A 15,404-nucleotide genomic window follows, 5' to 3' on the forward strand; every position below is an offset into this window, starting at 1 on the left:
ATTCTCGAACTCCAGGACATGCGTATATTTTATTGGTTTTCTTTTTTTATCTTCGTTGCGATGTGTCAGTAAAATCCCCCTATAAATTGCTTTGCAATTGTTGAGGGTGATTTCATTTTGAAATGCTAGCAAGTTTTGAAGCAGATTTTGGACGATTTCTCGAACAAATACGGGGTTGATCTCTCACTATAGCTTCACAGCCTCTCCACCGTGAGCCTGGGTTACATTTTGCGTTTTTCGTCGAAATTTATTTTCCAGCTTTTGCTTTATATTACTAAAAATACTTATATAAAGGATTGATTCATAAATTATTTTTCATTTGTAAATATGTCATTTGACTTTTTTCATTAAAAAACCAAACTATCGTCATGTGCATCCCCATCTTTTGATTTCTACTTATGTTTATAAGTTAAAAATAAAATTTTCAGCATTAAATAGAGTGAATTTTAGTGTTTTTTTACCATAGTTTATTTTTTAATTTTAGCTTTTAAATTGCTAAGATATATAGATAAAAAATTTATTAATAAGTTTTTTATTTACAAATATATCGTTGGCCAAAGAATCACCCGGTGGTCCTGTGGTAGCAGCAGCTAGCATGTTTGTTTGATGACTGATGAGCCAGTTGATCGGCATGTTTGTTTGATGATTGATGAGCCAGTTGGTCGGCTGGTCTAAATTACTGTATCTTTGTACTCGTGAGACGGAGTTGTTTGTTCACAACGAGTAACTCAAATAATTGAACACCTCAGGCAAATCAGATAATAAGGCAAGAGGCTAGATGTAGGAAGAAATGTACGGGAAGAGATCGCCAAGGTTCTAACCCAGAAACCAGTACACTGGTGTTGTTCGTCGTATCGAATCAATTGAGCACTCTCTCCTCTTGAGCTTGTTTGGCTAGGCTTGGAAAATAGTTGATGCGGCCCAACAGGTCCTAACATTGCGATACGAGATGTTAAATTGGACTTTCTGCAGCACAAATATACGAGACAAAAATGCATCGGGCCTATATACTGCACGCGGCGGCATGGCATTCAGGGTCTTTCCAAAGTGGCCCGTTAGATCTGTTTACGGCTTGATGCACAACGGTCAGCCCAAACTGTACCTAATTGGTGAGCGGATGTTTGTATGGGGCTACGCCTTTACCCGTTAAAAGAGGACAGTGGACTCGGCCCGCGTTCTTCAACCCCTCTGAGGATGAAGGTGTGTTTGGTTGACTTGACTTATTTATATGGAAGATGATCGTCCAATTTTTTTTTTGGTTTGCGGGCGGAGTTGGATAGGATGGTCTAGGAAAAGAATATTTCATGAAGATACTGAATGTGTGTATCCGGCCAAATTGATTGGATGAGCTCGTCCACCTTCACTAACGTGTTCATTAGTGATTATTTAGTGATAATTAGTGTGTTTTTTATTAATTAGTAATTAACAAGTTTAAATTAGTGTTAATTAATGATGATGTATATATTTTATTGTTAATTTATACTAATTAGGATAATATTATGTTGATTAATTAATAATATTATTTATTAGTAATTAAATATGGTCATCACAACCATCCTCATCCATCCAACCAAACAAAACATTGGAGGGTCCCATCCATCCAACCAAACATAAATTCGGATCACCATATCTCTAAAAATATGGATGGTCGCTAAACGGTATATTTTTTTAAAAATTTCCATAAGAAAATTATTTTAAAAAAATCATATTAATCTATTTTATATTTTTTAATAATTAATAATTAATTAATCATGTACTAATTTATTATTACGTTTTTCATACCAGGGTAAGTTAACATACTCTCCCACACAAGAAACGCGGCCTCACTGTGTTAGTGGGCCCGTTTGAAGTTTTCGAGACATCATGAAACGAAAAGTCTAGCCACATACGTGGACTTTGGGCCTGTTTGAGAAGCTTTAGATTCTGAGAAGCTGCTGCTTGGTAGCTGCTAAACCCAGTTTTTCCAGCTTCTGAATTCTTAGTTCATTTATCAGAATCTGTAACTACAGATTCTTAGAAGCTGTAGACTGTTTATGACAGCCTCTGGCAGAAGCAGTTTTTGAGAAAAGCTGCAACTGGAAGAAGCTTCCCAAATAGGCCCTTCATATGTTACTCCGTAGCTGCTAGCATGATACTAGTTAGGAATGGCAACGGGTCGGGTTTGGCGCGGATAGAGCAATTACCTGTCCGCTAACTCGAAGACTGCGGGTAGAATTTTCTACCGGCACTTATGTCTGCAGGTAAAATCTAATATCTATACCCGTACCCGTCGGGTATCGGGTACCCATCGGATCTATCATTTCACATGTCAAAATAATCATTCCAACATATAACACGAACTAAATATAGTGCTAATAATACAATATTGCATCACAACGCTGACTTGACGCTTATAAATACATTAGGCCATCCTCAATGTAAGTTTTATGGACACGATTACCTATAGTGACATGTCATCTAAAAAGTTTGAAACTAGAATAAAATACCCCTCTTTGAATGCATAGTTTCATTTATTGTTGTTTCCTAGGTTACATGTAAGACACAAGCTGTCTAGGTAACAGTGCATGGTTTCATCACCATGAAACTCATTTCATCTCTCTCTTCATTAATACTTTACCATATCATTAAAAATATTTACATGATACTCTATTTATTGTCTATAAAACTTCCATGAAAATTGGCCTCAGCGTCCTATGGAGAAACCATGCAATTAACCCTGTTAAATGCCATTGGCTCGCCGTCCCTTTTTATGCCACCGCCTAAAATCTCCACGCCCACACGGTCGCACAGCCGCAGCTTAACGCTTCAATCAATCGTCACAGCTACAAACATCACGACGCAGACGAATCCTGTGGATTGCAGACACAGCGCATATTTTCCTTCTGTTCTATACGGTTCTACTAATTGTCCTCCGAATGATTGGAGGGCCGGGCTCGTGACCGCGACCTGAGCCGCCCAGCTCTTTCCAGCCACAGAGGAGAGTAGGTGGCAGCGCCGGATTGGCCGGCCACGGCGATCCCGAAGGCCACCCTTCACCCACGCGTCCACGACATGGACGCATGGAATTAACACTTAACGTCGCGCATCTCTCAGGAAGAGAAAAAAACAAAAAAAAACGGGGAGCGGAAACGAAAACGAAACGGAGAATGGGCCACGAAAAGGGCAGCTACAGTCCACGGATGAAATCTCTTTGGAAATACTCCGGCAGACAGGAGAACGTTCTGCGCCTCTCCCCGTCTTGCTTTCGCGGCTGTCCTTCTTCAGGGAAAGCGACTCCGGCGAGGGATGAATCCTGAACTCTGGTCACCGGAAGAGGGTTAGGGAGAGGCCCCCCAAGGCTAAGGACGAGAAGCACATGCAGGCGAGTCACGAGTGACAGGGCAGAGGAAACAGCTACCAGAAGTGAACAGGAGTGTTTCACACAGCTCATCGAGACATATATAGCCAGTAATGAGAGTTTGGTCATGAAGGAAAATGCACTCTGCAATGCCGTTTTCGTTCACGGACCAGATCGAGTGGCTTTTGTTAATCGGTGTGTCAAAGAGAATGTATTAGGGGTTGGGGGTGTTTGGTGTCTCTCCACAGCTGGGCCTGGCACAGAGAGCGACCCTGGAGATTTTGGCCAGAAATTTCTGGAGATTTCCTCGAGGGAGAAGACGAGCCAGGACAGCTAATTCTGTCACCTCATACAGCTTTGTAGGTTGCAACTAATCTAGCCTGGTGATAAGAATCTCAATTTGTAGCCCGCTGTCTATATACGAAATGATTCGCTGTCCTTGTTGCTATTATTAGCAATCAAGTTTCCGAGCATCTCCATTGGTGGATAAGTAAGTATAGTGTGTAGTGTATATAAATGGGTGTACATGATAAGATTTCTAAAAAAGATTAGGCTACTTGTACTGTTTTTCCTCTTAGAGTATCGAATTAATTGATTCCTTAGGCTAATCGACACAAAGATGTGCCGCTGAATTTGAATTTTTGAAGTAAGGCTGAATTTGAATTTCGTTTGCATGCCAGAGTGCGCAGATAGTTTTCCAGCGTCACTGTACAGGAGAAGAAATCAACCATGCATTTGGCATGCAATAAAAATTGAGCAGTGAACAGCTAGCGAAGAGCTGAGTAGATACATAGTACTAAAACTAGTTTATTGTGCCTGGCTTTAGCCGCCCATTTAGCTCTTCAATCCCCCTAAGCTAGCTGAAGTCATATATACAGTGCATCACTAAAACTGGACCACTAATCAGTAGGAGGCTGAGAGCTGAAGTTCAGACCAATTTGTTTTCTTTTTTTGGGGCAAAACAGTATGTAAGCACATCACTTAGAATAATCCCTCCGATTAATCACTAGCCACCAGTTCGGCTTTGGAGTGACATGATGATGAGGCAGAGTCGGTTGTGGGCGGCAAATTCTAACACAGAAAACCCTAACCAGAAAACCATTAATCCCTTATCCTTGACTAATCTGTCACTAATCAATCTATAACCCATCCATCATTGAGCAGATGAGCTCGACCTGTCTGTGGCACGAGCCGTCCTCTCGTCCCCCATATATACCTCTCCTACCTCTTTGACACCACTGCACACACAATCGCAGCAAAGCACAGAGCTAGCTAGCGTCAGCTTAGCTTGTTGGTTCTTAGTGCTCTTGCTAGCTGCAGTGCTCAATGGCGAAGGACATTGAGGCATCGGCGCCCGAGGGCGGCGAGTTCTCGGCCAAGGACTACACGGACCCGCCGCCGGCGCCGCTGATCGACGTGGAGGAGCTGACCAAGTGGTCGCTGTACCGCGCGGTGATCGCCGAGTTCATCGCGACGCTCCTCTTCCTGTACATCACCGTGGCCACCGTCATCGGGTACAAGCACCAGTCGGACGCCACCGTGAACACCACCGACGCCGCCTGCAGCGGCGTCGGCATCCTCGGCATCGCCTGGGCCTTCGGCGGCATGATCTTCATCCTCGTCTACTGCACCGCCGGCATCTCAGGTCCCTAGCTAGCTACCAGATCGACCGATCGATAATCATGCATACCGACGACGCGCGAAACTGAATCAAACGCAAGGAACTCAACGGTGTGTACGTGTGCGGTGCAGGTGGGCACATCAACCCGGCGGTGACGTTCGGGCTGTTCCTGGCGAGGAAGGTGTCGCTGATCCGGGCGGTGCTGTACATCGTCGCGCAGTGCCTGGGCGCCATCTGCGGCGTGGGGCTCGTCAAGGGGTTCCAGAGCTCGTACTACGTGCGGTACGGCGGCGGCGCCAACGAGCTCAGCTCCGGCTACTCCAAGGGCACCGGCCTCGGCGCCGAGATCATCGGCACCTTCGTGCTCGTCTACACCGTCTTCTCCGCCACCGACCCCAAGCGCAGCGCCCGCGACTCCCACGTCCCGGTGAGTGTGACACACAGTTGCATACACACACTGATCACTGACACACGTATCGTACGTACATACATGCACTGCGTTTAGTATACTCCAGTCCAGCAGCGTAACGGAAGACGGCCTTAACTGGTACGCCTACTAGTCAGTCTACTACTGCACACTTCATCAGAGTCGATCGATAGCTACTTCAGAGTTGATTCTAGTGACCAGTGGCAGAGCTTGATAAGTTGATATTGATTGGTGCAGGGGTAACAGTCTAACAGAGGTGTTTTGAAAAAGCCGTTGAATACATTAGGCTTTGCATTGGAAGAACTTACTTAGTCCTAGCTACTTTAATTAGTAAATTGCAGAAAAACTAGATTATGTAATCATGAAAATGTAATTATTTATGGACAAAACGTTTGGAGCAGCACTTAGGCTGCATTTTTTAGGGTGGATTATTTCTGAGCTTTTACACACACAATTTTCATCTGCTAAATGACATTTTTTTACAATAATTTTCTATATAGAAGTGATCATATATCTTATTTCTAAAGTAAATTCAATTATTTATGCTATAAAATAGCTATAATAAATATCAGATAATCTTTCATCTTTATCTAATAAAAGTACACAACCTTACTAATAGATGAATATATATGCACAGTACATCCTTTGAATTTTAGTCTGTCTTTGCAGGGTGTCAGATTAAAACAGCAGTCCAAATGAAAAGTACTCATCACATCATCGGAGCTTGCCGAACTTAGCTTCGTGAAAAAAAATATAAAGAGAATAAATAAATAGCTTGGTGGAAGAAGAATAACATTTCAATAAATTTTAGTTTTTTTTCCGGCAAAATAATCGTTGTGATAGCTTGGTGGAAGAGCATGTGCATTCAAACATAATCTAACCATTATTACTAGTAAGCAATAGGGAGTACCAAATTTCATAACCGTAGAATTTCTCGCTCTTAAAACTACACTAAAATTTGATGAATCATTGACAAAACTTATGTCAACATATTCTTTTACGTTATCAAAAAGTCTGGTATGATTTATTCTGGACTAAACATACATAATACTCCATATCATTTGTGATAGCAACGCTAAACCATCCCACCCCACGCCTTCACCCGAATACGACAGGTGACCTCTTGATAATATATTTTGCACAAATATCACATTAACCATGGTAGCACCGTAGCAGGGCTTTGATCACAAACTCCTGATCTTAATTAATCCTAGCTAACATCTTTGTTAGCACAAAGACGCTACCGTGTGCCCGACCTTGTGAGCTTTAACACGCACAAGTAATTTGAAGATCATCTTTTATTCAACTACATTAAAAAAAACTCTGAATTTCTACTAGTAGAAGATAGCACGAGTATTATTTTTCTAATGCATGCCAGCATTACCTGTTCATACAGAGTGCAGTAGTTAACAAGCCATGCAAGTTCAAGAATCCTGACAAACTAAGCATTTTAATGACAACGAAGGAACAAACTTAATCACGCAATACCAGTGGCCCTAACTGTATTACACTCCACTCAACATCAGACACCTGTTCTTGCCGGATATATGCATTGCGTATGTTCAAATAAACAGATAGGACGATTCCATTGCGTAGGCGGCGCCTTTGTCAGTAGTCCCTGTCCTGCTGTCGTCCGGAGCAAATGTGAGGTGGCAAATCGCAAATTGTCGGTACTTAATGAAGATATATTGATCTTTGGATAGGAACAAATAACAAAATTCCAAGAGAAATTTCTGACAATATGAAATGAACAGCATCCTGCAGATATATTTCTCCTCCAGATTTTGGTGAGCCATCCATTCCCAGGACCACGAAAAACATTTTGTATTTAACAAAAAAAAAACATGATCCATTTCTGGTCACTATTGGGTTGGAGATGGTTTTGGAACGAAGTTAAAAACTGTACCCTGTGTTTGTCATTTGCTGTTTGGTATCGCCAGACGCTAGTATATTGTGTGTGTGTGTGTGTGTGTGTGTGTGTGTATATATATATATATATATATATATATATATATATATATATATATATATATATATATATATATATATATATATATATATATATATATAAAAGAGCAATTTTACGGTTCAACAAAAAGTATCTTGAAGTACCGATACCTCGCGGCACCAAATCATTTCTGATCGTTAAATTTAACATCACGCATCATACTCAGCTAGATCCAATGATAAGAAATGATTTAGTACCTCGAGGTACCGATACCTCGAGTTACTTTTTATTGGATCGGAGCAAATATCTGTCGAGCATAGTTTTGCTCGATGATTTTGGTTTCTAACGTTTTTTTTTGTCAATGTGTTCAGGTGCTGGCTCCTCTCCCCATTGGATTCGCGGTGTTCATGGTCCACCTCGCCACCATCCCCATCACCGGCACCGGCATTAACCCGGCGAGGAGCTTGGGCGCCGCAGTTATCTACAACAATGACAAAGCCTGGGATGACCAAGTGCGTACCCCCTGACTAAGTATTTACCTTAATCAAGTACCAATGGTCAAGAACTAGATTGTCCACTGATGCACAAACTTTGGTCACAAGTAACCATCTGTTAGTACGTGTCAACAAATTCAAGCTAAGTAGACAGTGATACGCATACACACACAGGAACTGTGTTGACTAATTTGCTCATGCGTATTAGCTAGCTGACAAATGCATGAACAATCCCCAATATATATAAACGAATGGCTCAGGATAAGTCTGTAAAGTATAAACAGATGGCTTGTGACATTTGATCGATTTGTTTAAGTGTGATTTGTCTAGCTTATGCATGACATATGCATTCATGAACACAATATACAACCTCATCCCCACTAACTTCAGCCACCTAGAAGATGCCAACACCTACAACGACCCATTTGCTGTAGACCTTGGCTGTTGATCGATCATTTAACTGCATAAGCTTCTTGGAAACCATGCCTAACCAAATCATTAGAAGATAATCAGTGAGCATTAATTAACAATTAATTAGCTAATGATAGTGAAAGGGCATGTAGCCTAATGGTTGCAGTGACCTGAGTAGCACCTAAGGTTTTGGTTCAAATCTCTATAGGAGCATGAATTTCAGATTTAGGTATTTGAGAGGCTAAGTCCTTTACTTAGGCTAAGTTCTCAAAATAAAAATAGCTGCATATATCTGAGTGGATATCTATTGGATTAGCCATTTTCGTTATTACTTTTCGAGTCCGAGGGACTATTCTCTAAAAAAAAGCTAATGATAACTTGCATTATCTACAATTAATTAACTCTGACGGTAATGACGTTTGTGCTTGTTCGTTCAGTGGATCTTCTGGGTGGGGCCCCTGATCGGCGCCGCCATCGCCGCCGCCTACCACCAGTACGTGCTGAGGGCCAGCGCCGCCAAGCTCGGGTCCTACCGGAGCAACGCCTGAGTGCGGCGGCGGCGCGCGCGCGCGCGAGGTGGCGTTGAAGTGTAGATACGCGTACAAGAAACGGCCGCCTCGATCGGTCCAGCGCTAGATCACAAAACGGATCGCCAGTTCTTCGGTTCAGTCTTCGCATCGTGCATATTTCGATCGATCGCCTCGTGGATACGATGGTTCTATCTACTGCGTTTTACTTTACGTAACTATCTCATGTTGCATGTATATGGTCTCCGTTCCTTTGATATATATCCATGTGTTCGCGGAAGGCCGGACGCTAATGTTTGTTTGCTTGCCTCTGGTCCTTCCAAGCTTGCCTAGTTTTCCTTCACATTCTTCATGTATGTATGTATGCATCTGGAGGATTTCAAAATTTATATAGTTATATTACTATGTTCGATTTTATTGTGCATGTACCGGTGCTTGCTTGCATGCATTTCCGTGGGGATGTATCCAAATCCTCGGCTGCGTGAGAGAGTGAGGTCTATGAATTCACGATGAAACCTGCTTGTAAAATGCGAAGACCAAAAGGAATTCCAAGGGGAAGAGAGAGCCATATTTTATACGGGCCGGTGGTTGGTACATGGGCCAATTTCTCTGGCCTAGCATGGGCCTTACCGCTGCTTTGTCGTGTAGTGCAAGATTTTGGGCTTGTATCTGGAAGCCTCGGCCCGGGCAGGGCAAAGCGCTTTTGCTGGGTCTTGCGCACCGGCGAGGCTGGCTGGGGCTTCACCGTCACCGAGACGAAGGCTTGGCCGCTGCGCGATGGCGAACTGCCGCTGCCTCGGCCTTCGTCCGGTTCGCACCGCCGGCGATCGATCGGCGACGTGCGCGGATGCCCCTCGCCACATGCTCTCTCCATGCGATGCACTGAAGAGGAAGACCGCCAAGTCCCGTCGGGCCCGCAATGTCGTCCTGAGGGTTGCTGATCTCTCCTCCTGGAGGCTGGAGCCCCACCACTCTAGTACGCGTCGCGTGCGTGGCGCGGCCGTGATACATCGAGCGCGGTGGGCGACGAACGGCGAGGCCCGCTGGTGGCTGAGTTCTGCCATTGGGCGTGGCGTCGCAGACTCGCAGTGGAAGGGGACGTGCGCTGGTCGGGTGGTGGCTGGGACTCATGGCCTCGGGCGCATGCCACCTGCTCGACGGAATGCCTGAGCCAAGGGGCTACCACCGAGCGCCAGGTATGCTTAGAAAGCCATGTTTGCTCTGTTGTTCTTCTCCATAGCTGAGGTTTCACGTATATCAACTAGAAATTGTTGGGGGTGTTTATTCAGCAGTAATATAGGATTATAGGTAACAGAAACAAGTCGCACAACCATGAGAAGATTCTCTGGGGATGGGGAATATTGAACTAAATTTTCCGTTACTGCGTGGTTGGCAAGCTAGGACTTAAGGGAGTATTCAAGGACAACTAGTTTTGATCTCAAAACATTATTATCTGAAACACCAGTAAACGATGCTGAAGCTTGCAGCAAACAGGAATAATTTGTACATGTCCTCACAGTTATGTTAATTTCTTAAGTTCCAAAATACCGTAACGGTCAATTATAAATTATGTAAGGTAGTACGATATGGTGGGAAATGTAAGGAACATACAGATTTGTGCAGTGTGTCCAAACATATTTGAAGAACTAATAACCATTCAATTATGTCCTTACTTACAGCATCTCAGATCAAAAGTTCAGAGCAAAGAGCAAAAAGAAGCAGACAAATTTCATTATCTATCAGAAAATTGCAATTTCTACACATGATGTACACAAAGTTTCTGCTGTTATTGAATTAGCAGGTTAGACCCCCTGGAACTCTTATTTTGTATACAATCATCACACATTATCTCACATCACTGTGGAAGAAAATTCAACACAGAGAAAAATGCGGTGGGGGTGAATTTGATCACATGGATTTCCACAATGGTTGCTATTATGTAATTTGCCTCACTTTGTCTCTTCGGTGCTACCACCAATGTTGTCAAGCCATAGTACTAGTTCATGGGTTAGGGGCCTTAGTTTAGGTGACTCACTTATGCACAAACAGGCAATGTCGATCATCTGCATCATTTGCATCTCAAACTTATTGTCATACATTGCACGGTCCAATACTTCAGCTTCACGGTTTTCTTCTTTCATACGCAAAACCCACGAGACCAACTCTCGAGCTCCCTTCGGCTTGCACATATCTACAGGCCTCTTTCCAGTTAATAACTCCAAAAGAACAATGCCGAAACTATAAACATCACCTTTGAAATTGGCTACTGAAGTCTGGCCATACTCAGGGGGGATGTAGCCTAGTGTGCCAACTAGATCAGTTGTCACATGTGTGTCATAGGGACAAATAAGCCGAGCAAGCCCAAAATCAGCCAAATGAGCTTCAAACTCCTCATCTAAAAGTATGTTGCTTGACTTGATATCACGGTGGAGTATATGGGGTTGGCATGACAAGTGTAGGTATGCTAAACCTCTTGCCGCTCCTTTTGCTATCTGAAGCCTCGTTTGCCAACTTAATCTAGATGGACCATCAGGCTTTTCATGAAGCCAATGGTCTAGGCTACCATTCTCCATGTAAGAGTAGATCAGTAGTCTATCATTGCCAATCCTGCAATAACCCTGCAGAAGCACAAGATTAGGATGTTGAGCTTTTGATAAAGTCTCCACCTCGGCTTTGAACTCACGCTCCATCTGGCCAAAATCACCTGACAGCCTTTTAATGGCAATCGTTGCTCCATCTGGCAATGTTGCTTTGTACACTAGCCCAAAGCCACCACAACCAATTATGTTTGCCTGATCAAAGTTGTTTGTCGATTTCAATATGTCACCGATAGTCATGGCCTTGCTATCATCCTTGTTCTGAAACAAAAGAACCAGTGAGGCTGGTGCTAATTCAAGAGCTTCAGTTGTATCTGCAACCGCCTTAACTATATAGTCCTGTCTTCTGGAGCTACTCTTCAATACAAGTATAACAGCAACAGACAACACAAATGCTGCTCCAAGTGCAATGCCAATAGCTATTCCTAATATGACACCTTTATTTCTTCCATTCTTCTTTACAGACATGGTAGGAATGTGAGACGGCTGACATTGTGCCAAGCTAGAGCGGATTCCACAGAGTTTTGAGTTCCCCTCATAAGCAGAACTTGTGAATGTTGAGAATTGCCCTCCTGATGGAACTGCACCAGTTAGATTATTGAATGCCACACTGAAGCTTGATAGAAAATTCAGCTTGGTTAATGAAGAAGGAATGCTCCCAGTAAGATTGTTATGTGACAAATCCAAGGATTCCAAACTCGACATGCCTGATAGCTCATCAGGAATCATACCAGAAATATGGTTGTTACTGAGGTCCAAGACATGCAGGTTCTTGAGGCTCCCAAAGCCTGGTAATATTGGACCTATGAGCTTGTTGTGGCTGAGAATTAGTGAGGGCGGGAAGCTGCTAACCTGATTGTACCGCAGTCCTTTGCCGGTCCTGTTCTTTTTAATGAAGAAAGGAAAATAATCGGTTTCTGTGGATTGCTGTGAGCTGTTGCAGGCAAGAAGACCCTTCATGCTTGTTAGACTGTCTGGAATTCCTCCAGATAGTGTATTATTAGAAAGATCCAAATAAAATAAATGCTCAAGGTTGCCAATCCATGCAGGAATATTCCCAGTCAATTGATTCCATGACAAATCCAACACCTTCAATTGCTTGAAGTTTGCTATCCATGAAGGTACTGATCCTGAAAGATGGCTATTAGCAATGACAAACACTTGGATGTTATGAAAACCATCTATTCCAGTCATCGGCAAGGCCTTCCCATCATGGAAATTCTTTGTCAGCACGAGGCTTGTTAGGCTTGGACAACCTTGAAGGACAGATAATGCTGAGGACACATTGGTGAAGCTATTGTTGGAAAGTGAGATATAAGTTAGAGACCGAAGGTTCCTGAAACCATCGGGAATTTCACCAGTGAGGTTGTTTGTGGCAAGATTCAGGCTTCTCAGATGTTGGCAATCTGACAGAGCATCTATCGTGCCGATGAACTTATTTGTGCCAAGGTCAAGTGAATTCAAACTTGACATTGCCGAGCATTTGAGATCGATCTGTCCATGGAGTGTATTGTTTCTCAGGTACAACATCTTCAGTGACGGTGAATGAGACAGTGAGAAAGGCAATGGACCACTGAATAAGTTAGATTGTGCAGAGAAATACTCAAGCTTGGCAAGGCTACCAAAAACATTTGGAAGGTACCCTGCGAATGAATTGAAAGATATGTCTAGCTTAGAAAGGCTGGACAGATTAGCAAACCTTGATGTCATCCTACCAGACAGCTGATTCTCCTGCAGCGACAGGTTCCTCAGGGAAGACAGCTTGAAAAGATCATCTGGCAACCTCCCGGTAATTCCATTTAGATCAACATATAGCTCCTCGAGCTTTGTGCAGTTCCCAAACCCTGCTGGGAAGTCCCCATAGAAGAGATTCGATGTGAAGCGAAGCACCCTGATCACTCCATTTGGATCACAGATGCTGGTATCAATGTGCCCCGTGAACATGTTGAATCCCACATCAAACATAGCCAGGTGTGATGAACCATGGAGCGTGGGATGTTGTTTGTTGAACGAGTTGAAGGATATATTGAAGACCTCAATCACTGGGAGAGACACGTTGGTCGGGAATTCACCAGAGAACTCATTGTCACTAAGATCGAGACGTTGTAGCCTCTGGAGCTGGACCAGGGTTGCCGGGACGGCACCATGGAGGTTGTTGTTGGAGAGGTTGAGCCACTGGAGCTGGTCCAGCTGCGCGAGCGAGATTGCCAGCTCGCCCCTTAGCTTCATTTTTTGGAGGTCCAGCCCAATGACCCGGCCACCATCGTTGCACTTGACTCCAGGCCAAACACAACAATTGGCTGTTTCAGAAGTGGCATTTGAGACCATCCAGCCACTGATGCCACTCCCCCCGAGACCTTGCAGGAAGCCCTGCAGTGCACTAGCATCACCTGGGTCGCAGTAGCTTTGATTCAAGGAGTTGCTTGGAGAGAGGAGCAGCAGTTGGACAGACAAGTAGAAGAAGAAACGCCATGGGCATGTGGTGGTGAGTTGCATCAAAGAACACCCCATAGAAGAAAGAAGAGCTATGCTGATGATGGTGCTGGGCAACGAAGAAGCCTCCGCGTTTGGTCTTTTTCAGGAGATGTGTGATATGTAATCCATTTTGGTGCATAAAACTGGCCTCTGATGGGCGCTTGCACCCCAAGCAACAATGGTGAAGCGATGGAAAAGGGAAGGAGAGGCGAGGTGGGAGACGATACGACAGTAGTAGGGAGGTCAGGGGGGCGGCGTGGCGTGCTCCGGTTTTGACCTGTGATTGTGTATGCACTCAGCCGAGGGGAGACCCGATTTTTCTTCGGGGGAATTGATTGTCTCTGTCAACTTGCTCGAACAATCCATGGTCGGAAATCTTTTGACTTCTTTTCAAATTTGGCCTAACCATCCTTTTCTTTCTCCCTTTCCTTCCCTTTGGCAGTTTTTATTGAAATGATTATTATAACTAGCACGATAGCAAGCCATTCTAAGGATAGAACCTGCATAGCAGAGTATATTAATAGATATAATAGAATCAGATAACTACACTGTTAGCAGTCCCTTTGGTGTCCTACTCTCTTTGGTGTCCTACTCTCTCTGTCCAAAAAATACTCCCGCTGTCCAAAAAAAAATGAATTCTTCTGTTTTCATGTCCAACGTTTGACTATCCGTCTTATTTGAAAAATTTTCAGAAAATTAGAAAAAATTAGTCACACGTAAAGTACTATTCATAATTTATCATCTAATAAAAACAAAAATATTAATAAAAAAAAATTTAATAAGACGAAGAGCCAAAAATTATATATAAAAAGTGAAAAATTGGTTTATTTTGGGACGGAAGGAGTACTTCTCACAAACCGTGAAAGCGTGGCCGTTGAAGATAATAACCCAACAAATTGCACAGAGGGCATCAGAAAAGAAAAAAAGAAACGCTAACCACATTGCTGCGAACATCATTACATCTGCACTTAGTTGACGCTAGCGATGGACAACAATGTCAAAATGGAAATCATGGAATAACGCCTACAAGAGTACCAGGGGATACCTAGCAGTTACCCATAACCCGCCAGGCTCATAAGACTGAATTTTACCTGCAAAGAAACACTGGACATTCTGCAGGAAATCTGGTGGACGAAGGCGACATGGTTACGGATTATGTATAGCAGGCTGGCAGGAAAAGTCAACCGCCAGCGCCAAGAGACACGTGTGCAGCCGCTTTCGGCCGTGCCAGCGCCAACGCCTCGTCCCGACCGCCAGGGAGAAAAAAAATATTATTATGCTCTATATGAAATATTTGTCGTTGGTTAGCTAAAAGTATGTGCACGGGCGTGCACGGCTCCAAACACTTGTACGATGCCAAGTACCGGCGAAACTACTCGGCAAGATTTGTGGTTGACGACGCCAGCAAGATAAGCAATCCTTTGGCAGTACTTGTGCGGTCCAGGTCGAAGTTTAGAACAAAGGAATTTTAGATAAAATCAAGAGTTTTTTTTCTTCTTTTGAATTATCGCGTTTTAAAAGTCTCAATGGCCATTAATTTGATCGGGCTAAAGGTCTTCTCTGGATA

At 43.5% G+C, this 15,404-nt stretch overlaps 2 protein-coding genes across 2 annotated transcripts; one reads left to right on the forward strand and one right to left on the reverse strand.

Moving 5' to 3' along the window:
• Positions 1-4,585: 4,585 nt before the first annotated feature.
• Positions 4,586-9,193, forward strand: LOC102715739 (probable aquaporin PIP2-2). Its single transcript, XM_040520590.1, has 4 exons — positions 4,586-4,982; positions 5,090-5,385; positions 7,705-7,845; positions 8,676-9,193. The coding sequence occupies exons 1-4, from the start codon at positions 4,664-4,666 to the stop codon at positions 8,784-8,786; spliced, it is 867 nt and encodes a 288-aa protein (XP_040376524.1). The 5' UTR covers positions 4,586-4,663; the 3' UTR covers positions 8,787-9,193.
• Positions 9,194-10,391: 1,198 nt separating this feature from the next.
• LOC102720115 (phytosulfokine receptor 1-like) lies at positions 10,392-14,069 on the reverse strand. The gene has a single exon (XM_006647488.3). It carries the CDS (start codon positions 13,871-13,873, stop codon positions 10,715-10,717), a length of 3,159 nt encoding a protein of 1,052 aa, XP_006647551.1. The 5' UTR covers positions 13,874-14,069; the 3' UTR covers positions 10,392-10,714.
• Positions 14,070-15,404: the final 1,335 nt, after the last annotated feature.

Source organism: Oryza brachyantha, chromosome 2 (assembly GCF_000231095.2).
Source record: "Oryza brachyantha chromosome 2, ObraRS2, whole genome shotgun sequence".
Taxonomy (NCBI): Eukaryota; Viridiplantae; Streptophyta; class Magnoliopsida; order Poales; family Poaceae; genus Oryza; species Oryza brachyantha.

Coding starts and splice junctions, on each gene's coding strand:
- LOC102720115 (XM_006647488.3), bottom strand. CDS start 13,873: ATGGGGTGTTCTTTGATGCAACTCACCACCACATGCCCATGGCGTTTC.
- LOC102715739 (XM_040520590.1), top strand. CDS start 4,664: ATGGCGAAGGACATTGAGGCATCGGCGCCCGAGGGCGGCGAGTTCTCG. Junction 4,983..5,089: donor CTGCACCGCCGGCATCTCAG/GTCCCTAGCTAG, acceptor TGTGCGGTGCAG/GTGGGCACATCAACCCGGCG. Junction 7,846..8,675: donor ACAAAGCCTGGGATGACCAA/GTGCGTACCCCC, acceptor TTGTTCGTTCAG/TGGATCTTCTGGGTGGGGCC.